Genomic DNA, 27,936 nt, shown 5'->3' on the forward strand with positions numbered 1-27,936 from the left:
AGTGGGCAAGCAGCCCCTTTTTAAAAAAAAAAAAAAAAAAAAAAAAAAGACTAGAAGGAGAATCAACAGCCAGACGAGCCCTTGTGACACCTGGCTTACAGGAGTTGGCATAGGGGTCTGCATCGGGCTTTTCTACCCAGCAACTAGACTGACTCTGCTCGACCCCAAGCAGTCCATCCAATAGAAAGACCAACACTTATGCTCTGAGAGTATAGCTTTCAGACACAGAGAAAAAGGAGTCTGTCTGTGAGGGGTCATATAGTACTAGCATGAGAGAAGACCATCCTCTTATTTATCAGATAGATCTTTACTGTTGGTAGCAAACGTTCCAAGCTATTGTGTCCTGAATATGCTAATTTCCAAGACACAGCTGCAGCAGCATCACAGTTGCCTATAGGGTATTAGCGTCCATAGGGGAGTACGGTAGACTGAACGTGTGGATGGGACACAGACCATTCTGGACTGAGAAAGTACATTCATGATTTCCTAGAATAGTCTACATTCAATGTGAGACCTAAAACCCTAGTAAAGTCTGTCTGATATATTTTGAAGAAGGAATTTTTTAAATGTCCCAGGCTGAGAGTACCAAGTAGGCTTTCATGTCTTGAGTGGAGACACACCATGTACATTCAAAAAGCCAAGGAGATTTGCTGTGGCTGTGCAGAGACCATGAGGCTACCCAGGTTAGACTTAAAGAAGATCCTGGAAAAGTGTCCTGGAGAAGAGCGAGCCTGTGGATCGTCACCATTGTGCAGAGATGTGGGTTGAGTCCTAGCAGCAAGGGGGTCTATGGAAGTGTTTACAGGCAAATACTTAACTGGATGTCTTAGAGATTCCCTCTTTTTGCTGGTAGACAACAGGTTGGAAATGGACAGGAAGCACAGGCTGGACATTAAAATGTCATGAGCTGATCTTCAGAGACTCTGCCTCTAGTCCTAGGCACTTTATATGGACTGCCTGGTTTCTTTGGGTTTTTTTTTGGGGGGGGGGGTTGTTGTTGTTGTTGTTTTTTGTCTGTCTGGTTTTTTGTTTGTTTGTTTTTGAGACAGGGTTTCTCTGTGTAGCCCTGGCTGTCCTGGAACTCACTCTGTAGACCAGGCTGGCCTTGAACTCAGAAATCCATCTGCCTCTGCCTCTGCCTCTGCCTCTGCCTCCCAAGTGTTGGGACTAAAGGCGTGTGCCACCACTGCCCAGCTGACTGCCTATTTTCTTTCTCACAACAGCTGTATGAAAGGCTTTCAGGAAAGAATCAAAGGTTTAGTTCATGTTTTTCAAACTAAAATTAATTAATGTGATATGTTGGTAGATTTCATGAAGCTTTTGTGCTTTAGAAATGTATATAGGTGTAGCAACAAGGTCTTGCTGCTGTATCAGTAGCAGCCATCACGGGATCATTTTAAATTAACCTAAACATTCAGACTTAGAAGTCTGTCATTGGCCGGGCGGCTGTGGCGCACGCCTTTAATCCCAGCACTTGGGAAGCAGAGGCAGGCGGATTTCTGAGTTCAAGGCTAACCTGGTCTGCAGAGTGAGTTCCAGGACAGCCAGGGCTACACAGAGAAACCTTGGCTCAAAAAACAAACAAACAAACAAACAAACAAACAAGAAGACTGTCATGGGCCACACTTGGTACCAGTATGCTTGGAAACACTGGAAGACTTGCTACTTCTGGTAATGCAGATTTTTTTTCTCTCTCTCTCATAGGTTCGACCCAAGCCTGTGGCCCAGAATAACATTCCTATCGCTCCAGCGCCTCCTCCCATGCTTGCAGCTCCTCAGCTTATCCAGAGGCCTGTCATGCTGACCAAGTTTACACCCACAACCCTCCCCACATCCCAGAATTCCATCCACCCTGTCCGTGTTGTCAATGGACAGACTGCAACCATAGCCAAAACGTTCCCCATGGCCCAGCTCACCAGCATTGTCATAGCTACTCCAGGGACCAGACTCCCTGGACCTCAGACTGTACAGCTTAGCAAACCAAGCCTGGAGAAACAGGTAAGGGCAGAGTGTGTCTGCACCTGCTGTGGCAATAGCCTTGCCCTTGAAACAGCAGCTGCTGGACGCTTTCTAAATACTCTTTCTCAAGTGTTCTTCATCTCAGCACCAAATCAACATCCTATCACTTTATTGTATGATAATTCACTCACATTCAAAAGAGCCTTTCTCCTGAATTAAGTTGAATTGTTTTCCCAAGGCTTCAGAGTCTTATGTAAATGTGCTCCCCCTGCTGGCTTTGATGCAGAAATTCACAGACAGGCCCCTCTGCCTCAGGGAGGAAGCACCCCATACTGGAACAGAAAATACCATGGTTACTTTACCCACTGAGAGTCCAAGTGAAGACCCAACTGGGAGCGTCACTCAGGAGCAATAAACAAAGCAGAGAAGGGATTTCATTTCAGAAACTTCCTTGATCATCACAGATGACATAGAACCAAACTGTAACTTTCTAGACTACATGTAGCAGACATTTTATTTTAGTTCAAACATTGAAGCCCTACCTTTATATTTTCTAAATTCAGATTTTTATCATAATTTAGTAAAGTTAGTAAGACTAGAGGAAAACTGGTTACCTCCAAAAATAAAACCTTGAAGGCACAAGAGCAGCCTTGGGGAGAAGGGATTTCTAACCGTCACTCTTTCCTGTCAAGAGAAAGAGCAGTGACAACAGTAGGCTTCAGAGAAAAACAGTTTTCAAGAAGTTGCTTTAACTAGCCATTGGCCTGCTGGGGCAGTCTATAATTTGGAATCCAGGAGGCTTAGGCTGCAAGATGGCTGCCACCTGCTCCCAGCCCTGGCTGCAAGCCAGGACTGCCCTCTAGCTGTAGAGCACTGAGCTCCTTGACAGGGCTTCATGGTCCCATTTCCCATCGCTAAACCTCACTTGACTTTATAAAGAAAAAGTTGTTTTGTTTTGTTTTTTTTAATTTCCATTTTATTTTTCCTTTTCCTTTTCTGATTATATAGATATAATACATGTGACTTAAGGATACAGACATCACAGAAATATAAGTTGTAGAAGATTCTCTCCCCCAACTTATGCATTTTCTGAAATATTTTACAAAATTTTACCTGTAGTAGTTAGTTACTATGAACATTTTCAATCATGTGCTTGTCTCAAACCATCAGTGTCCTGGGCTGTTTCTAATCACTCAGACTTGGTCTCTCATCCATGAGAAAATAGTCTCTGGTGAGTCTCAGTCTTCTGCCTGAGCGGGTGGCCAACCATGATTCAGAGAGCCCGGCCCCTGGTGGGGTTGTCACAGGCTGCCTTGGCCTTCTTAAACAGAAGAATCTTGCATACACACTCCCAGGCAGCAGAGTTGAATTATAAAACTTTGTGTTTAGGAAACACACAAGACAGCTCATCACCATTCCTGCAGAGCCTGCCCAAACACCAGGAAGTGCTATGAGGGCTATTCTGAAACAAATTACTAACACCAACTAAATCAGAAGTTTTTAGACTGTGTGGCAGTCGGGCCTTGGTGCTTAAATATGGAAAGTCGTGTGCTCAAGTACAGGGGCGTAAGGGACAAGTCCTTGAAGCTGTGCTGAGTCTTAGTCGTGCTGTGGGGCCTCTGTGCACCTCAGAAGGTGACTGCACAGTGCCACTTTCCATCACTTCTCTTTTACCTTTTGCTAAGTAAAGAAAAAGCTTTTTGCCAGGCAGTGGTGGCACACACCTTTAATCCCAGCACTCAGGAGTCAGAGACAGGTAGATCTCTGAGTTCAAGGCCAGTCTAGTCTACAAAGCTAATTCCAGGACAGCCAAGACTATACAAAGAAACCCTATCTTAAAAAACAAAAGGGGCTGGAAAGATGGCCCAGCGATTAAGAGCACGACTATTCTTCCAGAATTCCCAGCAACTACATGGTGGCTTACAACCATCAGCAGTGGGATCCAGTGCCCACTTCTGGTATACATGAAGACAGTGACAGTGTGCTCATATACATTAAAAAAAAACATATATACACACACACAAACACATTTTCATCTTATTTTTTCCATTTCTTTTTCTGATTATACAAACAGCATCCATGATTTTAAAAATGCAAATATCACAGAAATATAAATTATAAAAGATACTCTCCCTACAACCTATGCATTTTCTATTATATTAATTTTACTACCAGTAGTTAATTAGTATTAACATTTTCTATTACATACCTCCAGATATTTTCTATTTACTTGCTAACTGAACTTTAAAACAACAGAAGCAAACTATGTGTTTTAGCACAGTCTTTTCTAGGTCTTGGGCATCTTTTCATGTCTTGGACTTCCATGTTAATGGCATCTTATGGTTTGATTTTATTAGCACCTAAGCTCTAAGTTGAAGGCCTTCTTGCTAGTAGTATGGCTTTTCTCTTTGCTAGAAGGAATCTGGTCACTGCAGGTTTAGTTGGCAGGCCATCTGGCATAGTAGTCATACAGATTAGCACAGTTAGCAGGAACTCTCTAGACTAGGTTCTATTCTCAGAATTTCTGACTTCAGAGCTCCCACTGACCTTCTTGTAGGTAGGCTGACATAAGGAATCAAGTAGAGGCCTGATCACAGGATTACTAAGCCTGTGTATATGGCATTCTCAAGTCTTGATAGATTTCCTCAAAGGTTATGACCATATTCACTTACTGAAGATACGTAAATGAACTCTAGGGATGTAGCTCAGTGGTGGAGCTCTGGCTCTGCATGTACAAGGACCTGGGCTTCATCTCTTATACCACAAAAAAAAAAAAAAAAAAAAAGGGTCAGGTGCCAGCTACTTTGCAGCTCATGGCATTTGTATATAAAAGATGAGAAAACCATCAAAGCCTCAGTTTCTGCATTTGGATCAGGCATTGAGGCTGTGCTTCAGGGAAGGAAGCATGGCAGACTATGACGATTCGTGGCCTCTCTCCCGTAGACATAGAAAAGAAGGCAGGAAAATTAAAAACCTATACTGGTCTCACATCTGCCCCTGGAGTCTTCTTATCCACCCTCACTGAAAGATCTTCAGGTGTGGATCTAAGAGAAAAGACACCAGTTTAGTAAGACATGCAATAAGTTCAGGTCCACAAACTGTTCTCCCAGTGATTTAGAGTCATGTGTACACTGTGCTGTGGTCTTTGGCTACAGCAACACCACTGTGTCCATAAATGTACACATCTCAGTTTTAAAACCTTCAGCAAGCAGTAATAGTGCAGTAAGTTGAAGGTCTTGCTCCAATCTTGGTGGCTGTTGACTGATCAGACTGGCAGCTACTAAGTGAGGTGATGGTGGCAGTTTGTTAAGATGACAGAGATGTGCTTGAGTCACACTCCTTTCATGAGGGATTTCTTTGTCCCATGACAAGGTTTCTTTCAAAAACCAGAATGAGTCTCCAATATTCTCTAGAGAAGATTCCATCTCAAGAGAGCATTTACTTTTCCATCATCAGAGCAACCCATCCTCTGTTAGAGCCTAGTCACATCATGAGTGTGACGCCAGCACAGCTCCACGCCCCGCTTCTGACTCCAGTATCAACTGCTTTCTCCACCTCTGTTGCTTCTGCTGTAGTCTTGAACCCCTCAAAATTGCCTGTGAAGACAAGGGTCAACTTTCTGTTCATGTTTGAGACTATATATGTCTTGAATTTGAGCATCTAGAATATTGAAGTCTTTCCAAAAGGTTTCAGTCTATGGCTCCTATTGCTTTATTTAAAATGTATTTCTCAACTAATAAGATTTGAAAGCCATAATTAGTCCTTGACTCATGGGCTGTAGAATGGCATTGTGTTAACAGGCATGAAAGCATCATCAACATCTTTGTACAGCTCCATCAGAGCTCTTGAGTGACCAGGCATTGACAATGACACTGTTTTGAAAGGGATCTATCTGAGCTGTAAGACCTAGAGTGGGCTTTCAGTGTTCATAAACCATTATAAACAGATGTGCAGCTGTCCATGCTGTGTGCTTCGTGTGCAGAGCACAGGCAGGTGGGCTCCGTGTGCAGAGCACAGGCAGGTGGGCTCCGTGTGCAGAGCACAGGCAGAGGAGAGTTACTGTGCTTCTCAGGGGCCCTAGGATTTTCAGAATGAGCACTGGCTTCAACTAAAGTCACAGCTCATCAGCCCTTACAGGAGAGGCAGCCTGTCCTCCGAACCTTTGAACCTGTGCACTGACGTCTCTTGATCTATGAAAGCTGTTGCCTCTACCTGAGAATCTGCTGTTTTGGGTCACCTTTTGTCAGCTGTCTTTGTGACACAGAGGCAGTTTCTTTCCTCAAATTCATGAACCACCCTCTGCTAGCATCAAACATTTATAGCTTCTCTGAGCCATCAGAGATGAACACAGGTGAATGTTGTTCTGAGCTAGTCTTTGTCTTGTGGGATGTTGTTGCTGGTTGGATCCTCCATAGCAGTAGTAGGCTGTCACTTTCCTGTAGCTCAGGAGAGGCACATTTAACTTCCTTCAAGGACTTTCCTTAGGACATGTGGCTTGGTTGTTTGGCAGAAGAGAATCTCTTTTAATCTGTGTTGTTTTTTTATGCCCACTTCACTAAGTTTAATCATGTTCTAGCTTTTTTTATTTAAAATTATAGATGTGTGACTTTTTCTGTCACATGAACATTTAGATGTCACCATGGGGTTATTTATTAACCTAAGTTCAATATTCTGGAGTCCTGCAGAATAGGAAGGACATGAAAGTTGATAAGTGATGTGTGTGATCTAACTGACTTGTCCCCTCTCCTCCTTGAGCCTCCCTAAAGCAGGCATGCTTAGGAGAGTCATGTCTCATATATCAGTACTATTCTCCAAGTGAACCTGAGCCTGAGCTGAGAACACAAGTCACCACCATAAAGGGAATTTTGTCTTGTTTTCAGTCCAAGTTTACGAAATTCACATAATGCCGCTACCTGGACATTCATCTATGGCACTCGTCAGTTTGAAATTTGGGATGCAAATTATTTCCTTAGGTTTAGACATGCCAAAGACAAGGATTCTATCTTTTCTAACCTAAGAAGAGCAGGAGTCCCAGCAGACACATGAGGAGGGTGTGCGAGACAGGAACCATAGTGAGCGATGCCCTGGGGCAGACAAATGATCTGATCTTTCCATTTTCTATAGAGCATGACTGTAAGGGGATGCTGACATCATTGCTAATAACCCAGCAAGTGTGGCTGGGACGGACAGTAGCGTGGGGAAGCTGGTGCTTGAGGAAGCTGCTGCTGCTCGGCAACTTAAAAGTCCAGATTCCAGATGCTCTGAAGAACTGCCTAGTTGTTAAATACTGGTAACTCTTTAAACACAGCATAAGCAAACAGGTTCCATCTTTAGGGCAGCTTCAGTACTAAATAATGCTTTATTTTCTTTAAGAGAGAGGCCAAACATTTAGAATCATTGCTCTTCATTTCTTAATATTTTTTCATTGGGACTGGAGAGATGGCTCAGCAGTTAAGAGCACTGAGTTCAAATCCCAGCAACCACATGGTGGCTCACAACCATCCGTAATGAGATCTGACACCTTCTCCTGGTGCATCTGAAGACAGCTACAGTATACTTAGATAAATTAATAAATAAATCTTTTTTAAAAAAAATTTAAAATATTTTTTAATTGCAGTGAAATTTATTTCACAAATAATTAGCCATTCCAACATAAACAGTTTAGTGGCATTTAGTACATTTACAGTGTTGTGCAATTGCCGTCTGTCTAGTTGCAAAATATTTTCATTTTCCTAAAATAAAACCCAGTATCTATTAAGCACCTACTTTCCATCTATCCCATTATCTGTCCCTGGCAGTCACCAGTCTGCTGTGTCTGTGGCATTGATGACTCTGCCGTTTCATATAAATGGAACAATTTAATGAGTAGCTTTTTATGTATGACTTCTTTGAGCTAGCATGTTTTCAAGATTCACTTACTTTGAACACTGCTGGTACTTCTTTTTATTTACTAGTTTATAGTCACACGTATATTCATGTTTATGTATATCACAAGTTGTCTATCCATTTATCTGTTGATGGACATTTGAGACGTGTCCACTGTGCAGCCACTGAGACCAGGATGTGCCACTGGGAACATTTGTGCACGGCACCTGTATGAGCCTTGTTTACAGTTCCTTTGGATGTGTGGCTGAGAGTGGTTGCTTTGTCATGTGGCATCACATTTCCTGAAAGTCACACTCAGCAATTTTCATTTCCAACAACAATACATGTACATTCCATTTGCTTAACATTTATGCTAGTCTAAGAATATTTTCTTTATAGCTATCATAGTGGGTATAAAGAATGCAAATATGGTGATTTTTTTGCATTTCCACAATTATTAATGATATTTGTTTTCTTTTTATGTTTATTTGTATTTGCATGTATTTAAAAATATCTATTCAAACCTTTCTCTATTTTTTTGTTTCAAAAAACAATTTAGGTTTATTTATTTTGTGTGTGAGTGTTTTGCTCACATGTGTGTCTGTACATTGTGCATCCATGGAGATGAGAAGATGGCATTAGATCTGTTGGGACTGGAGTTACGGGCCGTGGTGAGCTGCTATGCTGGTGCTAGGAACTGAGCCTGGGTCCTTTGTCTGCAAGAGCAGCAAGTGCTCTTAACCATCAAGCCCTCCCTCTAGCCCCTCTGTGTCCACTTTTAAGTGAATTATTACACTTTCTCTTGATGAAGTATAGGAGTTCTTACTTAGCCTGTATACTGGGCCCTTAGCAGACATTATTCTTAAATATTTTTTTCTTGTTCTGTAAGTTCCCTTTTACTTTGCTATTGCTGTCCTTCATTGAACTGTTGTACCCTGTTATGTTGCTGAGTTTACTAGCTTTCAGTAGGGGTGTGTGTGTGTGTGTATGTGTGTGTGTGTGTAAGGTTTTTAATTTTTAAATTATGTGTATATATGCATGTGCACATGTGTACACATACCTACAGAGGCCTGAAGAGAATTTTGGGTTCCCTGGTTCTGAAGTTAACGTGCTTGTGAGCTCCTTAATGTGGGTGTTGTGAATTGAACCCAGGCCCTCTGGGAGAGCAGGTGCTCCTACCTACCCATGAGCTCTTACATCAGTTCCTGAGCTCCTGACAGTGGCAAGGGTTGGTACTAATTTTTCAATATTGGATGAAGCTCAGATGAACCATCTATGTAGCCCTTTTGTTCGGGGAGACTTTGATTCCTGTTTCAGTCTGGTGTTTCTATGTCTGTTTAGACTTTGCATGTCATGTCGGGTCAGTTTGGGTAGTTTACTTGTAGAGACCTGTCCATTTCTTTTGTGTTACATAATTGTCATGCAATTATCTGATTATTTTCTTAATAATGCTCTCTCCTGACTGTAAGAGAAATAATGTCATCCCCCCTCCCCGCTTTTTCATCATTTTATCTTATTCCTTGGCTCTAGCAGTTTATAACTTTTATTGAGTGTTTTTCCCAAAGGATCAATTTGAGGTTTTTGTTCATTTGTTAATTTTGAGGCAGGGTCTCACTATATAGCCCAGACTTGGCTTGAATTCAGACATCCCCTGCTCTGCCTATACCCTTGCTAGGTATGAAGCCATGGAGGGATGACTATATTATGTCCCTAAGAACCATGATTAGCTCATTCTGTGGGCCCTTTTTCTGTGTCTTTCATCCCTCTGGCTCCTACAGACCATCTCCCCCTCTTCTACAGGATTCCCCGAACTCCACCTAATGTTTGGCTGTGGGTCTCTGCATGTGTTTCCAACAGTTGCTAAATGAAATCTCTCTGATGATAATTATTCTAGGCTCCAGTTTACAAGTATAGCAGAACATAACATTAGGAATGATTGACTGCATTGGTTTAGTTGTTGTTGTTGGGTTTTTAGGGGTTTGTTTGTTTGTGTGCCAGTCATGTTTGGTTCTATCCTAGGCATGGGTTCCCTCTCCTGGTGTGGGCCTCAAGTGGGACCAGTTACTGATTGGCCACTCCCCAGCAGGACAAATTATTAGGTCAGAGGTTTTGTGGTTGGGTTGGTGTCCCAATCCATCTAGGAACCCTTGCCTGTTTACAGAAGTTGGCCAATTCAGGCTCCATATTCCCATTACTATGGATCTTATTAAAGACCTAGTAAGGTCACCCTTGTGGACTCCTGGGGGTTTGTACTGCACTAGGTTTCTCCTCAGCCCCCAAAATACCCCCAATTGCAGGTGTCTCTCCTAGTACTCTCCCTACATACCCCACTTGATTCCACCTGTTTCTATCCCCAATTGCCCCCAGTCCATCTTCAAAATCTGTTTTATTTTCCCTTCCCAGGAAGATCCGTGTGTCCCCCGTTGAGTCCTCCTTGTTACTTAGCCTCTCTGGTGCTGTGAGTTGGACATGATTGCACTTTACTTTACAGTTACTACCCACTTGTAGGAGAGTGTACACCATGTCTGTCTTTCTGGATGATTGTCTAGTTCCATCCATTTGCCTTCAAATGTTAGGATGTTCTTTTCTTTAATAGCTGGGTAACATTCCATTATGTAAATGCATCACATTTTCTTTACCATTCTTCCACTGACGGACATCTAGGTTGTTTCCACTTTCTGGCTGTTACAAATAAAGCTGTGCTGGGCAGTGGTGGCACACGCCTTTAATCCCAGCACTCGGGAGGCAGAGGCAGGCGGATTTCTGAGTTCCAGGCCAGCCTGGTCTACAAAGTGAGTTCCAGGACAGCTAGGGCTACACAGAGAAACCCTGTTTCGAAAACCAAACAAACAAACAAACAAAAAACAAATAAGGATGCTATGAACATAGTTGAGCTGTGTCCTTTGAGGCAGATCCATTCCCAATTTTCTGAGAAACTTCCATATTTCCAAAGTAGTTGTACAAGTTTTCATTATGGAGGAGTTTTCCCTTTGCTCTACATCCTTGCCAGCATGTGCTGTCACTTTAAGTGTTTCTTGTCGATTTGAGATTCTTCTGTTGGGAATTCTCTGTTTAGATCTGTACCTCATTTTTAAGTGGGATTATTTGGTTTGCTGATGTCTAGTTTCTTTTTTTTTTTTTAATTTTTATTTTATGTGCATTGGTGTTTTGCCTGAATGTATATCTGTGTGTGTGTGGGGGGGGCGGGGGGTTGGATCACCTGGAACTGGAGGAACAAACAGTTGTGAGCTGCCATGTGGAACCTGGGTCTTCTGAAAGAATAGCCATTGTGCTCAACCACTGAGCCATCTCTCTAGCCCCTGAAATCTAGTTTCTTGATTTCTTTGTATATTTTGGATATTAGCCCTCTGTCAGGTATGGAGTTGGTGAAAATCTTTTTTCATTAAAAGACAGAGAAAGAGAGAGAGAAAATCCAAATTAATGAAATCAGAAACAAAAAGGAGAATATAACAACAGACATGGAGGACATACAAGCAACCATTAGGTCATACTTCAAAAACCTGTACCCCACAAAATTGAAAAAGCTAAAAGAAGTGAACAATTTTTTTTAATAGATATCACTTCCCAGAGTTAAATCAAAATCAGATAAACAATTTAAATACACCTATAATCCCTAAGGAAATAGTCATTAAAAGTCTCTGTGATGATTTGTATATGCTGGGCCCAGGAAGTGGCACTATTAGAAGGTATGGCCCTGTTGGAGTAGGTGTGTCACTGTGAATGTGGGCTTTAATACCCTAATCCTAGCTCTCTGGAGGCCAGTATTCTGCTAGCAGCCTTCAGATGAAGATGTAGAACTCTCAGCTCCTTCTGCACCATGCCTGCCTGGATGCTGTCATGTTGTTGCCTTGATGATAATGGATTAGACCTCTGAACCTGTAAGCCAGCCCCAATTAAATGTTGTCCTTATAAGAGTTGCCTTGGTCTTAGTGTCTGTTCACAGCAGTAAAACTCTTAACTGAGACATGTACCAAATAAAGAAAGGCTAGAGCCAGAAGGTTTTAGCACAGAATTCTACCAGACTTTCAAAGAAGAGCTAATACCAATACGCCTCAAATTATTCCATGAACTAGAAACAGAAGGAACATTGCCAAAGTTATTTTATGAAGCCACAGTCATCTTGGTACTCAAACCACACAAAGATTCCACAAAGAAAGAGAATTACAGACCAAATTCCCCTCATGAACACTGATGCAAAAGTACTCAATAAAATACTTGAAATCTGAATCCAGAACTCTTCACAAACATCTCCTCCATGTCCAAGTAGGCTTCATCCCAGAGAGGCAGAGAGGAACTGACAATGAAGATCTGTCAGTGTAATCCACCACATAAACAAACAGAGAGAGAAACACACATGATCATCTCATTAGATACTGAAAAGGCCTTTAACAAAAATCTAACACCCCTTCATGATAAAAGTCTTAAAGAGATTACAGATACAAGGGACATACCTAAACATAATAAAGACAGTTTACAGCAAGCCTGTAGCCAACATCAAATTAGAGAGAAACTCAAAGCAATTCCACTAAAATCAGGAATAAAACAAGGTTGTCCGCTCTCATATTTATTCAATACAATACTTGAAGTTCTAGCTAGAGCAATAAGACAACTGAAGAACAAATAATTACAAATTGAAAAGGAAGAAGTCAAAGCATTGCTGTTCTTAGATGTTTATAACATGCATACATGATCTTGAAAATTCTACCAGGAAACTCCTACAGCTGATGAACACCTTCAGTGAATTGGCTGGATACAAGATTAACTCATAAATGTCAGCAGCTCTCCTATATACAAACAACAAATGAGCTGAGAAAGAAATCAGGGAAATAACACCCTTCACAATAGTCACGAATAATATAAAATATATTGGGACAACTAAGCAAGTGAAAGACTTGTATGACAATGACTTCAAGTCCTAAAGAGAAGAAATTGAAGACAATATAAGAAGACGGAAAGATTTCCCATACTCATGGATCAGTACAGCATCAATGCAGTTCCCATCAAGATTCCAATACAATTCTTATAGACATTAAAAGAACAATACTTGACTTCATATAGGTTAAAAAAAAAAACAGAATAGCTAAAACAATCCTGTACAATAAAAACTTCTAGGGGGATATCACTATGCCTGATTTCAACTGTACTGCAGAGCAGTAGTAATAAAAACCACATGCTGTTGGCATAAAAACAGACAGATTTATCAATGGAATAGAATCACAGACCCAGAAGTAAACTCACACATCTATGGACACTTAATTTTAATAAAGAAGCCAGATATATATAGTGGAAAAAGAAAGCATTTTCAACAAATGGTGCTAATCTAACTGGAAGTCTACATGCAGAGGAATGAATAGATCTATGTCTATCACCCTGCACAAAACTCAAGTCAAGTGGATCAGCATTAAGCCAGACACTCTAAACCTGATGACACAGTAAGTGGGGAAGAGCCTTGAATACATTGGCACAGGAGACAACTTCCTGGTGAGATAATAAGTGGAACCTCATGAAATGGAAAAGCTTCTGAAAGGCAAAGGATGCTCTCTTTTCTGTAAGGCAGATGTACCAGCAGTGGATACCCTTAACTTTAGTTCATCGGCCCTTAGTTTATCCTTCATTCTTTAAGGACAGTTTGAACACAATATAGGATTGTTAGTTGATGGCCTCGTCGCCCTGCATTTTTGTTTGTTTGCTTTATTCATCCTTTTAAGAATGTTGCCCCTCTGCCTTCAGTCTGCAGCTTAACTGGATAGTTTGGGTTCCTGGTCTCTCACAGTTTGTAATTAAAGTAGTTGGCTGGAGCTACAGTTATCATGAGGCTTAACTGCAGTTGGCCAGTTTGCTTCTAAGCTCAGTCAGATAATTCCTGGCCTCACTTTTTACTGGGTATGGGCAGGAGAGTAGTTTCATTTTGCTTGGGTATTTCCATAGTGCTGGGCACATGACAGATGGCTTTCCCCAGAGCAAGAGGTCCTTGAGAAAAAGGAAACCACCCTGCCTCTCTGAGTGTTTTGACTGTCTTATTTTTGTTTGGATGGGGGCTATTTGATGTGGGTGTCCTCAGTATGCTCTGTCATTTGGGGAGGTTGCCCTGCCCAGGAGCATTGCCTCCAAGTATTTGCTTACCCATGGAAATATAAAAGAGAGGCTCCAGGGAGCTGTTGTTTCATGTAGGAATGGAATACAAACCCTGTGGTTGACTTTCTTTCTCTTTTGTTCTCCCACATACAAAGTCACAAATGTAAGCTACTCCTCAGTTCCCCAGACCTTAGTGATGTCTCCATGACTGCGTTCCCATCGAGGGTCTGCTTTATGGAGGAAATAGGCTCTTCTGAGATAACCCAAAAACTATGTAGTAAGCCGGCCGTGGTGGTGCACACCTTTAATCCCAGCACTTGGGAGGCAGAGGCAGGCGGATTTCTGAGTTCGAGGCCAGCCTGGTCTACAGAGTGAGTTCCAGGACAGCCAGGGCTATACAGAGAAACCCTGTCTCGAAAAACCAAAACCAAAACCAAGAACAAAAACAAAAACAAAAAAAAAATCAACCAGCCAGCCAAACAAACAAAAACTATGTGGTTAAGGAAGGAGAAGAAGGGGTTAATCGAGAGATTGAAATGGGATTGATTCTCCAGGAGGGTCAGTGCTTTATTGAGTGCAGGCAGGAGGTGGACGCTGGGCTTGAGGTAGTAATAAGGAGTGTATGAACAGCCCCTCCTCGGGTCGCTTATAGTACACATGGATCCTTATAGCAGGACTCTGCCGGAGAGCAGTAGTTGATGAGCAGGTCTTACATTTGCTCGTGTAACAGTGTGCAAAGCCAGAGGCACAGTATGGGAAAAAGCCAAGGAAAAGGGGAAAGCTCTTTCAGATCTACTACATTGTTTCACAGTGTAACAGTCTTGAGCACCTTCCATGTCTTTTCTATAGGGATGAAACCTGCACTCAGCTTCTGCCCCCAATAATCAGAAACTTTTATTTAATGGCTTGTGGTTACCTTACAAAAAGACCATTGCACCTATAATTTTTACTAGTTTTTTTAAAAGTAAATTAAGTTTGTATTTATGGTTCTATGTCTACTGTTCTAAAACTATTTTATTTCTACTATTTTACTTTATTCATAAAAGAACTAGCCATTACTCAAAAGAGAAGAGTGGTGCAAAGCCACCCATGTCCAGCTATTAGTGCGGCTGGTGCTTCTGTGTGTGCCCGGTGCTTCTAGAAGGCCCCGGGGATGAGGAAAGCTTGAGCCTCTCGCAAGACAGGTTTTAAATGCCCTGAGTAAAGGCAGTTCTAGGCAGTTGTTGGGGTTGTTCTGAGAAAAAGCTCAGGGTATAAGAAGTTTATTGTGCTATGCAGATTGTAAGAACATGTGGACAGAGCCTGACCCATATAGAATGGCGTGGATGTTTCTGGAAACCACCACATCCTGCAGTCAAGGAAAACCATCTCTAATTTGGTTTTTCTTTGCCCTTAAAAAAGTGCTTTTAACTTCTGAGCCCTGTTTTGCCTTCTGTTAAAACTTGTTATGTACTGGGCAATGGGTGTGCCATGGTGGAGACCAGGAGACAAGAGAGGAAGCTAGTTGTCATTTTCCACCGTGTGGGTATTGGGCATCAAACTTGGGGTATCAGGCTTGACAGCAGGTGTTTACCTGGTGCCACATCCTTCCATATACAGGAACGCTTTTATCTGATTGCATGTATGGAGTCATTAAGCCCAGGGTCTCTAGCTGGACTTTTATATTTTACTTCGTCCTCTACAAAAGACATCATATGAACTTCTCTGTTAATGTTTCAAATTTGAGTATATTATTTTCTTTTTGGTCATAGTCAAACTGTTTTTAATTCTTTTAATATGAAATTCTGAATTTCACTTAATTGTTCTCTCCTAGACAGTTAAATCCCACCCAGAAGCAGAGGAAAAACAAGCAGAGAGCCGTACCGTTACCCCACCTGCTGCACCAAAACCAAAACGAGAAGAGAACCCTCAGGTAGTACCATCTCTGCCAGGCTTTTTCAGGTCTGGCATGGGGCGTAGCCACTTCCTCTGTGTTCTTTCACACAATAGTGACTACCAAGTCAGATGGACCAGGGCAGCTTTTTTAGTAACCAGTCCTGAGGGCCTGAGCACGGGTGCAGAAGGGAAGAGCTCTGAGGATGTTTTATAGACATCCTGAAGGAGACGTTAATAATCTTTCTTGGGTGTCCTGTGATGCTCCTGAGGAAGGCCGTGCTGTGCTTATCTCAGACGACGTGTATCAGACAGCCAGTGCCCTCAGCTGATGTCAGTTTACATTGTAGACTGTCACTGTGTGTTCAGCTTCGTCAGGACTGCTTTATCACAGCTCTAAATCCCAAAGGAATCAGTGGCTCACAGTGGTCCACTGAGCACAAGAGTGGGCTGAAGACGGTGACATCTGCACTATGACACAAGCAGTAAACAAGCCCAGCTCCAACAGCAGGCTGTGTGTCCATGGACAAGGGGGCATTTTACCTTGACGCTCTTGCACAGGCAGCTGTAAAGGAAACGCAAGTGGTAGTCTGGTTCTGTTGGTAAATAGCTGGTGATGGAGCTCCGAGACCAATTACATCCCCTCTGTCCTCAGTACAGGCTCCATAGTGAAACCATACCAGACCGCCATCAAAGCCTCATGCTTTTCTTCTTTCTTTAAATAAAAAAAGGAAAGCTCTATTGAACCAGCCCAGTTTTGTGAAGCAAGTACCAAGTGTACTTCTTTCTGACGTGAAGTCAATTTTATTTTTTAAAGGCCCAGAACTTGAACCAAAAAGAAGCACTAGTTATTGCTGAAAAACTTTAAAAAAAATCATTCACAAAAACTAATGGCAAAAACTGAGAAGAAACAGAGCTAGATGTCAGGAAAAAGAAAGCTTTTGTGAGACAGGGTCTTGCTGGGTAGCCACAGCTGAGTTGGCATAGGCTGTGTAGCCTAGGTTGGCCTTGTACTTGGCAGAATCCACTTGCCTCTGCCTACCTGGTGCTAGGATAACAGGCATTCACCATCAGGCACAAACAACACAATTTCTTTGTAAAAAGAAAGGTTATCTCATGTCGGTGACAGGTGCCGTGTGTGTGTGTGTGTGTGTGTGTGTGTGTGTGTGTGTGGTGTGTGTGTGTGTGTGTGTGTGTGTGTGTGTGTGTATGTGTGTGTCTGTGTGTGTGTGTGTGTGTGTGTGTCTGTCTGTCTGTCTGTCTGTCTGTCTGTCTGTCTGTCTGTCTGTCTGTCTCTGTGTGTGGCCAGATGTGGTGGCTCACACCTATAACTCTGACACTTGGAAGAATGAGGCCAGAGAATTTGAGGCCAGCCTAGGAGATATAATAAAACCCCGTCTAAAGCTGAAAAAGAAAGGAAATTCATGACAGTGGGGTTCTTTTCTCATTTAAGAAATTCTTAAATTCTCATTTAAGAAAAGGTGTGGCACACATCTTTAGTACCACTACTCAGGTGAGTTCTAGGACAGCCAGGGCTACAGAGAAACCCGGTCTTGTAAAAGAACAAAGGAAAAGAAACTTTTTGTGAGCTTAGCCCAGACTGCAGAGGTGACCTGGATGGATGTGTCAAGAGAAAGAGTACTGTTATTTGGAATGAGTAGGTTTTGTCATGGTGGATATTGCGGCCAGCCTCTGCCTTGGTTATACTTTAAAGGAATGGTGGAAGTAGGGAATGTGGTTATCTGCCTGGCCACTGAATGTATCATTTCAGCATGCCGTGCTGAGACATGGGCGCCAGGCTAAGATTCATCACCCTGCCCAGTTCTTGCTCTTGTCAGAGAGAGTTGCGCATTTCAGGCCTTGTCAGTTTGCTAGGGAGGAGTCAAACTCGGTGTTCTCTATATGCTAGTCCAAATATTTGAAATAAGAAAAAAAATAATAAAAACACTTTTTCAGAACTCTGAAGATAGCAGTGAAGACCCAGAGTTCTGGGTGGCCTGTTCAGAAAATGACACAAAGTGTCACACTTTTTTCTTTTTCCTTTTTCTTTCCTTTCCTTTTCCTTCCTTCCTTCCTCCCTCCCTCCCTCCCTCCCTCCCTCCCTCCCTCCCTCCCTCCCTCCCTCCCTCCCTCCCTCCCTCCCTCTCTCTCTCTCTCTCTCTCTCTCTTTCTTTCTTTCTTTCTTTCTTTCTTTCTTTCTTTCTTTCTTTCTACTGCTAAGAATAAAAGGTCAAGATTGTTATTTAGGCCGGGCGTGGTGGCACACACCTTTAATCCCAGCACTCGGGAGGCAGAGGCAGGCAGATTTCTGAGTTCTAGGACAGCTTGGTCTACAGGGTAGTTCCAGGACAGCCAGGACTACACAGAGGAAACCCTGTCTCAAAAAACCAAACAAAACAAAAAACAAAAACAAAAAAAAGATTGTTATTTAGAGGTTTATTATTTACTTTAGTGTATGAATATTTTGCCCACATGTCTACAGAATGCCATGGAAGTCAGAGGAAGACTTGTAGTTACAGATGGTTGAGCCACCATGGCTCCTGGGATTTAAACTCAGATCCTTAGCAAAAGCACCCAGTGCTCTTAGCCACTGAGCCATCTTCCCAGCCCCAGAAGGTCAATATTTTGAAGAAGCTAGCAATGTCTGGCTTTCTCTTTCTAACACTCTGGAGACCAGGGTGGGAGGAGGCCTAGGCGTCTGGGATGTGTGTGTGCATGCATTTGTGTACTCTCATGTGTTTAAAGACCAAACTGTACTGTTAGTAACTCTGTGGGAATTGGTTGCCTAATAGTTGATGGTGTTTTATTTACAGAGGACATTTCCTCCTCTGTCCTTGGGGTGTCTAGAAGCCATGCACAGTACTTCAGTGGACAATGATGGCAGTTTTCAGATCACAGCTGACAAAGTGAAGAACAGCAGTCAATTCATTACTCTCTGCAGTTTAAAGGACCTTACATTCGGTCTTAGGGGTACAGATGGGGTCCTCTAGAGAGAAGCTGACCCATAGTATTTAGGTTTCATGTTTAACCACAATTCCTAATATTAAGCAGAACCACCTAGCACTGACCCTGAGACCATCAGCCTGCCTGGCTGGCTGTGGAAATGATTGTGCGACAGCCTCGTGGTGAATGGTGGCGAGCTTAGTACTGAAGCCTGCTGCTCTTGAGGGGCTCTAGCTTCTCTGCATGCTTTCCACTATAGATACCTTTAAGAAGATTCTTCTGAGCAAAAATCCAAACAAGAGTCACTCACTCTAGAACAGAAAACCTCTGTGGTGACTCTCCGTGTGACTCCAGCCCGTCAGAGCCACTTTCCTGCTTTCTGACTAGGAAACCTAAGATTGGCTTTGTATGATCCCAGACTAAAATATATTCTTTTCTTCTCTGGCACAGAAACTTGCCTTCATGGTGTCTCTAGGGTTGGTAACACATGACCATCTAGAAGGTAAGAAAAGATTTTCTTAGCATGGTCTTCCTTTTAGCTTTGTTCCTAAAAGTGATGTTTGTTGAATTTCTAGACTAGAAAATTGGAACACAATAAAGCATGATTCAACCAGTGTGAGCAGGATTTCCTATAGAAAAAGAATTGCCCCGTCCATGTAATGTGTGGGCCCTTCCCTTCCTGTATCATTCATGCTCCTGTCCTGATTCTGAATGGAGGTAGCTCCTGGTCTTTGTCTCACAACAGTGGCAAGTGTTCCTTTGACAAGTCCTTGTCGCCGGGCATGGTGACGCACGCCTTTAATCCCAGTGCTCGGGAGGCAGAGGCAGGTGGATTTCTGAGTTTGAGGCCAGCCTGGTCTACAAAGTGAGTTCCAGGACAGCCAGGGCTATACAGAGAAACCCTGTCTCAAAAAATCCAAAAAAAAAAAAAAGACAAGTCCTTGTCTGTGTCCTCCAACATCTCGGCATCAGGATCCCAAGGACAATTAGAAAGCTCAATGCCCTGACTATTTAATTCAAGAGTGGTTGGTAACCTGTAGATACAGCTCATGCAGACCTGTACACATAGCAGTCTAGAAATAAATAAGAATGGCTATTTAAAGTGTGGTCCACGGCAACACTCTCATTCACAGAGCAGCATGCTGGAGGGGTGGCACGGCCTTCCTACTGAGAGGCATGAGTAGTGTGCTTGCTTCTGTTAAGGACATAGCGAAACAAAGCCTTTCCCCCATTCCTTATTGGTTGCAGGAAAGCCAGTATATTACATAGTGCACATCTGTTCCTTAGCTTCTTCATTCTTATCTTCTAACCAAAGCCTTTTCTTTTCTCAAGAAATCCAAAGCAAGAGGCAGGAAAGAAAGAGAAGAACAACAGCAAACCCGGTGTACAGTGGGGCTGTCTTTGAGCCAGAGGTACTCCAGCCAGCACTGGCCCTTCCTCATGCCCTGACTTCACTTATGGCTTGTTAGTCCCTTCCCCTGAAAGCCTGCTAAAAGCCCTTCTGTCTGTACTCAGCCTCTTGAGCTCTGTGAAATGATAGGCTTCTCTGCTCCCAGCTCCACTGTGTTTTGTCAATCACTGCTCACCTCGTAAGGTTTTGGAGTTTGAGTAGAAACAGTCCTGCCTTACAGTTTTAATTCATCCTGATTTGACTTTGCTGTTGTGAAGCAGAGGCAAGCCTGTTTGGAATATTCTCTCAGAGCCAAGTGCATACAGTCAAATTCCTTAGTGCTGAGACCTTGGGATGATTGTCCTGACTGGCTAGCATGTGATAGGCATGTTTGCAGTGTTCGTGATAACCATGCTATTCAATAGTCACCTTTCCTTCTTAAATCTCCAAAGCGTAAGAAGAGTGCAGTCACTTACCTTAACAGCACAATGCATCCTGGGACGCGGAAGAGAGGTGAGTGTCACCTAAAACCATCCTGCCTTGCTTTTGCCTTTGCTTTCTGTGATGTGTTTCTTTTCCTTCTTCCTCCCTCTTTTCCATTGTCCTAGAACCTAGCTGCTCTATCCATTTAAAATAGTTTCTGTTGTTTTCTGAGAACATGGAGGAAAAGAGAGATTTCTTCGCCCTCTGAACACAGGGCTAAGCTGACTTTTCGGGTCCTGGCTAAGCTGGCTCAGGAGAATGGAGTAATGGACTGTTTCTGCCCCAAGCCTACCAGGCCATCCATGAATAGCTCAGTGAACAGAACATTGTGTGAAAGGAAGTGTTTGGCATCTTTAAGCACAGCCTAGCAGTGCTGTTGCCAAGGTGTTTCTCATACTGTTTCAGTCCTGTTGCAGTGAGGGTAGAATGGGGCTGCATTTCTGTGCTCTGTAGACTTTCCAGGAAGAGAACTTAGAATCTTTTGTCAGTGAGCATCTCGAGCTAAGGAAGAAAAGCAAGCTGTTAAAACAGCTCCCCCGTGCAGAGGCTCCAAACACACTGTTCTCTTCCTCCACACCTTCCTCTAGGCAGAACCAACAGCAGCAGCTCTTACCACACAGGTCTAAATAGGTCTCCATAGCTCAGGCTTAGACTCATAAACAAGGCACTGAAATCACTCTCTGATGTTAGTAATACATCCCAAGGTCCCTTTCTCCATGTAGCAATGTGTCCCTGAGTTACAGTTGCAGACTGCAAAGGTTGCAGAGTAGTTGACTAGCACGCTGCTCTCTGCTTGCACACAGACTCTCAGAGCCATTGGAGACTTCTCAGGTTACCCTGACCTTTGCCTTGGGCAGTGACAGGAGTGATTCTTTATCAGTCCTGTCCTGCAAGTGACCAGCCCATCTAGATGGAAACCTTACGTTATTGCTCTGTACTGGCTCCTGGGTCATAGTCATAAGTTACTTTTTTGGTTTTGTGTTCAGCTCTTTTCTTAGTGACCACACAGTTATCTGATAAGAGGGCTGAAGCCAGCAGCCTCAATTAATTGGTCTGCTGGGAGATAGTATCTGCTTAGAGAACAACAGTTAAATCAGCCAGAAAAATCGAGGCTAAGGCCTGCATTCCTGTGCTTAGCATGTGCCTTGTATGGGTACGCAGAGGACTTGTTGTTGGCTTTTTTTCCCTTACAGCACTTGGTTCTTTGGAGAAAGATCGGGCAAGTCTCTATAACTCAGACTCTGTCTGACCAACACGGGCAGTGCTAGTGTGGTGTCCGACCATCATGGTACCTATGCTTGACCCTGACAGACTGATTGTTGGGAAAACCTTCACCAGTGCTTGCAGGGAAATCTGGCCTCACTGGCATTTCCTGACGTTAGTGTGCTGGGCTTGTATATACTGACAGGTTATAACTCACGGGTTAGAAGCTATTACCCAACTCTCAGGAGACATGGACCTTGATTTAGGCGTATGGTAAGAGTGGCTGCCCTAGATGTCCTGTGACCCTGAGCTCTGCTTTTTTAGACTGTTTGTAAATTGCCTTTGGGGCGGGGGGACCACCCTGCCCTCTCCTTAAACATGTAGTCCATGACTGCTGGTGTTGTGAAGCAGAGGCAGCTCTCAGAGCACTGTAAGGGATCCCCAGGGCTTGGAAGCCTGTGAATTCCCTTGACTTCCCTGATACTCTTACACTCTAGCTGTTCCTAGAAACTCCCTCACAGTGGCTCTGACAGCAGAGGGCCAGAGTAATTGGCTGGAACTCTGCCTTCTCACATTGTCTTCCTCCACCCTACCAGCAGGAAGGTCTGAACTGTTAGCAAAGAGACACAGAAAAGCAGAAATGCTGAGTAAGTCCATTCAGGGAGCAGAGAGCCATCAGCACTGATGGCTGCAGAAACCCCTCGGTGACTAATGCAGAATACACATAGATGATAAACACTGTTCCAGCTTCAGCCACCTCCTGTTAGAAACCTCAGGTGTGATAATCCGGGCATGACCATGATCTACCCAAGATGGGTCTCTTTACAGACGCCAGCACCTTTAGCTATGCTCCAAGACTCCCTTCTCCTCCTTTCTTTTAGGATTCATGTAGTCGTTTCTAATGACATTGACATCTTTGCTTCTTTTCTTTCCTCTGGCCTGTGTATTAACCTTCTGTCTGCTACCTCACTTCCCTTTCCATGCTAGCCAATGAGGAACACTGGCCAAAGGTATGTAAGATCATTTTCCCCTGTCTTTCCCCCCCTCCTCCCCTTTTGTTCCCTTCTCTTGGTATATAGGTCGTCCTCCAAAATACAATGCGGTGCTGGGGTTTGGAGCCCTTACCCCAACATCCCCCCCATCCAGTCATCCCGACTCCCCTGAAAATGAAAAGACAGAGACCACATTCACTTTCCCTGCACCTGTTCAGCCTGTGTCTTTGCCCAGCCCCACCTCCACAGACGTAAGTAACTTGGGGACATGTACTCTCTCTGAGAGCTCACATGGGAAAGCCATTGTCCTGTGCTGTGTCCTCACCAATCTGACCCTTCCTTGCTAGCCCTGGAATAGCAGGAGACACTGCAGAATGCCTGCATACCTTGCCAGGCAGCTTTCTTATGGGGTCACAGCTGTTCTATGTCCTTAAGAGTCATGTTCACATAAATCAGGGGAGCCCAGGGTTCAGAGTCTGGGTTTGATCAACTGTGAATGAGCTCTCAGAGGAGCGTGGGGACAGGGGCTGTAGTTGGGTGGTTTCTGTCATTGGTGTGCTGGAGGGAGAATGTGAACAGGGCAGATGCTTCCAGCTTCCTCCTGCACAGTAGGCGCACCTCCAGAAGGGCACGAGGACCTGTCATGGTGGAACTGCTCAGAAACAGATTCCAGGGCTCTACATGCTCTGCTGAGCAAGCTCATGAGGCTGGGACACAAGGAACAGCTAAGCACTACCAGCACCCAGGACTTGTGTTCTGTAGGAAGAGAGAGACAACAATGGAACAGATATGTAACCTGTCAGGCACAGATGAGCACAGGGAGGAGAAATGGAACAGAAGGCATAAGGAGCAGTGCCCAGAAGGCGAACACATCCACCATGAAGGGAGAGGGGACCTCTCAGCTGTGTGTGGGAAAGTGTGACCAGAGAGGGGATAGGCCTGCTCAGACAAGGCGTTTATTCTAAGTACCATGGGAGATCACCAGAGGACTTTAGTAAAGGGATGAAATAATATTCCAATTATACATGATTTTTTCACTGTGATGACTCTGGCACCTGTAGACATGCTGCAGTGCGATACAGCACACAGTATCACCGGTAGACAGGCTGCAGTGCAGTGCAGCACACAGTATCACCTGTAGACAGGCTGCAGTGCAGTGCAGCACACAGTATCACCTGTAGACAGGCTGCAGTGCAGTGCAGCACACTATCACCATTTGCTCTGACCACTTGTTGCTGCATTTTTTTTCTTTGTGTACTTGCACCCACCTGCACATGCAAACACATGCATACACTTTTTTTTTCCTGTGAAAATTAAGAATCTTCACCTCAGTGAGGTGTGGAGGCACACACCTTTAGTCCCAGAATTCAGGAGGCAGTGACAGGCAGATCTCTAGTCCAGCCTGGTCTACAGAGTGAGTTCTAGAATAGGGCTACACAGAGAAACCCTGTCTCAAAAAATAAAAAATGAAAATCCAAAAACAAAAACAAAAAAGGAATCTTTACCTCTAAGAATAACAGTATTCTGTTGTATAGCTACCATGTGGTTATAATATTGTGGGAATTTAACATTGCTTACATGTCAGCGTGTAATACTAAGTTCATATTCCAATGTTCCCACTTAACCCAGTAATTGCATTTGTCTGAGGTCACTCTTGGCATTTATTATCCTGGTTGTGTCACCTTACTCTCCTTTATTCTGAAATGGTTTCTTAGGCATTCCTTTCTTAAATTACAGTTTGTTCATTTAGAGCGTGTATGTCTGTGTGTACGTCCTTGCCATGGCACATGTGTAGAGATCAAAGGGCAGCTTTTGGGAGTCAGTTCTCTCCTCCCACTGTGTGGGTCTCAGGAACTGAACTCGGCTGTCAGGATTAGTGACAAGTGTGTGCGAGTGATGTCACCAGGCCCTTTGTGTCTGTGTGTCTGTCCAGTGGTGGCGTCCTCTTCACTGCCTCGGTTATTCTGCTGAGTTTGCCCCACTGCACTGTGCCAGTCCCCTTCAGGGTAGACTGAAGCATAGGGTTTTGAATGAGCCTGGAGTCAGGGGTGACAGGCTCCTCAGTGTCTCACAGCAGGAGGTATGTGCTGTCAGCCTCTTGCTAACTTTCATCTCTTGAGATCATTTCCATTGAATTTTTTTCACTTGAGAAAGTCTGTTTTCACTCTGGCCGGAGGTGGCTTTGAGTCTGCCAGACTGTTTCCCAGAGACTTAGCCTCCTTTGATGGTTCCTGATGCTTATAGAACTGTCTGGATTCTGAAAGGAACACTTTGTAGAAAGAGACCTTGGGAAGGATGGAATGAAGCAGGGAAGCCAATAGGGAGGTCCGAACAAGGGATGATGACAGCTGACTGGTCCTGATGCAGTAGATGCAGGGATGGAGAACAGGGACCAGTTCTGTTTGTAGTTTGAAGAGTCTCTTAGATTAAATTGAGTAATGAAAAAAAAAAAAGAATCCTCAAGGATAAATATAAAGTTCATAGCCTGAACAGCCAGAAGGCTGACAGAACGTTTACGGAAGATGACAAGAGGGACAGGCTTGAAGCCATAAAGCAAGAGCTGCTTTGTCCATGTCCTCATCCCTTAGGAACTGCAGAACTTCCTGTTAATGTCTTAGATAAAACGATCCTGGCACAACCCTCTCCATGAGAATGCCACTTGAACCCCTAAGTTAGAGTTCTGGAGGCAGCAAACAAAATATTATCTTTGAAGAAATGGGGTCACAGGAGAGTTCTGCTCCCAGCATTTCCTTCCTTGGACATATCTCCTGCCAAATTCACCCTGGTTTTGAAGACTTGGCGTTCCTTCCATCCTTCCTAACCTTTGCCCTCGTAACTGATGCGGGTTTCACACAGGAAGCTAACAAGCACCAGGAGTCCCTCCCTGTCGGAAACCATGTTTGCTATACTGAAGACTTTTCCAGCTTTTACCCCGGTCCAGGGTGGTCAAAGAAGTCAGCAGGTCCCTGACCCCTGTGCAGTGCTGGGGAGGGGCTTTGCTCTGAGTTACTATTTATGCCATGTTACCCTTGTCCCTTCTCTACAATCTTTGGCTGAGTTGAGTTTAGTCTTTTTTGTTTTTACAAACTAGACCTACAAGGTCTGCTCCAGTCAAATCACAAACTAAAAGCTTTTGCCAAGTTTCATCTTAAAACGTGAACATTGTTCTTTTCATAAATCTAAAGTCAAAGTATGCTTTTCTTAAATCACCAAAAATGTTCAGCACTTCCCACGTTAAAGCCAATCGGATACATTTTTTTTTTTTTTTAAGATAATTGACTTCCTACTTTTACAGTATCCCAACAGCAGCTGTGACTAAAGTCGGCGCACAGGTCTCTGAGTGTGTGCTGCTGGATAGCATAAGCCCGAGCATTAATTAAACAGTAACAGTTGAGAGCCAAGCACTTCCTGGGGATCAATAACCATCCAGAAGGGCTTGATAGTGCAGACCCAGCCAGACACTGATCCTCAGACGCCCCTTGTAGCTGCCCTCATTTTTATGAGAAGGGAAGATTTGCTGACTAATGAGAAATCCTCAGCACAGTAAAGCCAGATTTGGTGGGATAGCATGTTCTCAGCAATGTCACAGTCAGGCACTTTTTGCTTTTTGTTTGCTTATGACCTGTCACCAGGGTTAGGCCTTTCTCTTTCTCCATTCTTGAGGCAAAGCCTACCTTGACAGACGAACCGTCAGTATTTTATACTCATTCTGACATTCTTGAAATTTTGTTTTTAAAGTGTTAGGATAGAGCAATACTCAAAATGTGGTCTTGAGTCACTGGCACTTTCCAGGGGCATACAAACCAAAATCGTTTCCATAGTAGCACTAATGCACCCGGCATCACTTCTACACTCTTTCTCAGGACTGGAGACACAACTTCCCATGTGAGACCATGGCTATTTAGTGCTGACATGTGTTCTTGGGTTGTATTTTATTTTCAGTGTACTGTTGCTATAACTTTCTGTGATTCTGTAACTAACTCAGAGGTTGTCAGTGATTTTGAGTATACAGAAATCCCAACACTCACAAATGCTAGACACTGTAGTCATAGTATATGTAAATATGAAATTTGAAGGATGGAGCTGGAGGGATACGTGCACATGTTCACTTGCATAAACATACAAAGGGGAGTTTCCCACATGATTGCCTGGATGATTGGAAAGATGTGTTCCCTCAGTGGTGTGGTAGAGGAGGAGGGACTGGGCATCACTGTCTGGCTGCTCACTCTGTAGTCCTGTGGTAGGATTCTAACAGAAGCTCTAGACACCCTAAAGCAGTGTGCCAGCACGGACTTGCTGGGAGTCCTCCAGCTCGTCCTTCAGTTCCCCTTCCCTGGCACCTTAATCCATGTGTCAATCCTATCCAGAGAACAGGTCGCACATCAACTTGATGGTGGAACACACCTCTATAAGAGCTCTTGATTTTATTTTCCCTGTGTCTTCCAAATTTTAAATATTTGTACTTTCTTGTCGTTTGCTGGTGCCTCCTGTTCTGAGGCCCAACGGGTTCCCCTGAGCACCTAGTGAACTGCCACAAAGGGTGCAGTAGAGTGGACTGGAGCTGCTTTCTCTGTCTAGTGAAATATTTTATGGGAAGAATGAAGCCTTCCAGGGGATGTGAGCAGCAAATGCCAAGTACCGGTTCTGCAGAGTGTTGCCAACTGTGGCTGTGGCTCCTTCAGTTTCGTGTTAGAAGTGTGTATCAGATCTCTTTGCTCCTGACTTGGGCTTTCCCATTTGAACATTCACTTGAGGAATATTTCCCTAAGTGAGTAAGAAGTTCAGTAAATCATTATTTCTTGCCTGTATTTCCAAGTTCTTGTTAAACTCCTTCTAAAATGATAGATAATAAACCTGCTCCTGTTAGTGTGAGAATCTGTGGTCAGTGGATCAGTGCCTGACAGGATCTGGTGTTGGAAATGCCAACTGTTACCTAAGCAGTTGATTTTGGCCCAGACAAGTGAAGATCTTTGCTGGAAACTCTAATTTATAAGGTTAAATTTTTGCTCTAAGTCTGAAGACATAAAAGAAGGCCTTAATTCTGAATTGCCACCCTAGAAATTGAGCTTTGTGGAACAGGTGGGCTTTGTGCCATTGAAATCTCCTGCTTTCCATAACACTAAAATTGGAGGC

At 43.5% G+C, this 27,936-nt stretch overlaps 1 protein-coding gene across 53 annotated transcripts in view; it reads left to right on the top strand.

Moving 5' to 3' along the window:
* Positions 1–27,936, top strand: part of Phf21a (PHD finger protein 21A) — a 180,917-nt gene that overhangs the window by 145,060 nt on the left and 7,921 nt on the right. For 41 of the 53 annotated variants that reach the window (XM_006498967.4, XM_030248707.1, XM_006498980.4 and 38 more), the window contains 6 exons: positions 1,705–1,998; positions 15,734–15,832; positions 19,186–19,237; positions 20,068–20,147; positions 20,578–20,638; positions 22,891–23,054. In XM_006498967.4, coding sequence (XP_006499030.1) covers positions 1,705–1,998; positions 15,734–15,832; positions 19,186–19,237; positions 20,068–20,147; positions 20,578–20,638; positions 22,891–23,054 — 750 coding nt within the window. Of the gene's footprint in view, positions 1–1,704; positions 1,999–15,733; positions 15,833–19,185; positions 19,238–20,067; positions 20,148–20,577; positions 20,639–22,798; positions 23,055–27,936 lie in introns of all 53 variants that reach the window. The other 12 variants (XM_030248700.1, XM_030248704.1, XM_017316543.2 and 9 more) reach the window with 2 other exon arrangements.

This window comes from Mus musculus, chromosome 2 (genome assembly GCF_000001635.26).
Source record: "Mus musculus strain C57BL/6J chromosome 2, GRCm38.p6 C57BL/6J".
NCBI lineage: Eukaryota > Metazoa > Chordata > Mammalia > Rodentia > Muridae > Mus > Mus musculus.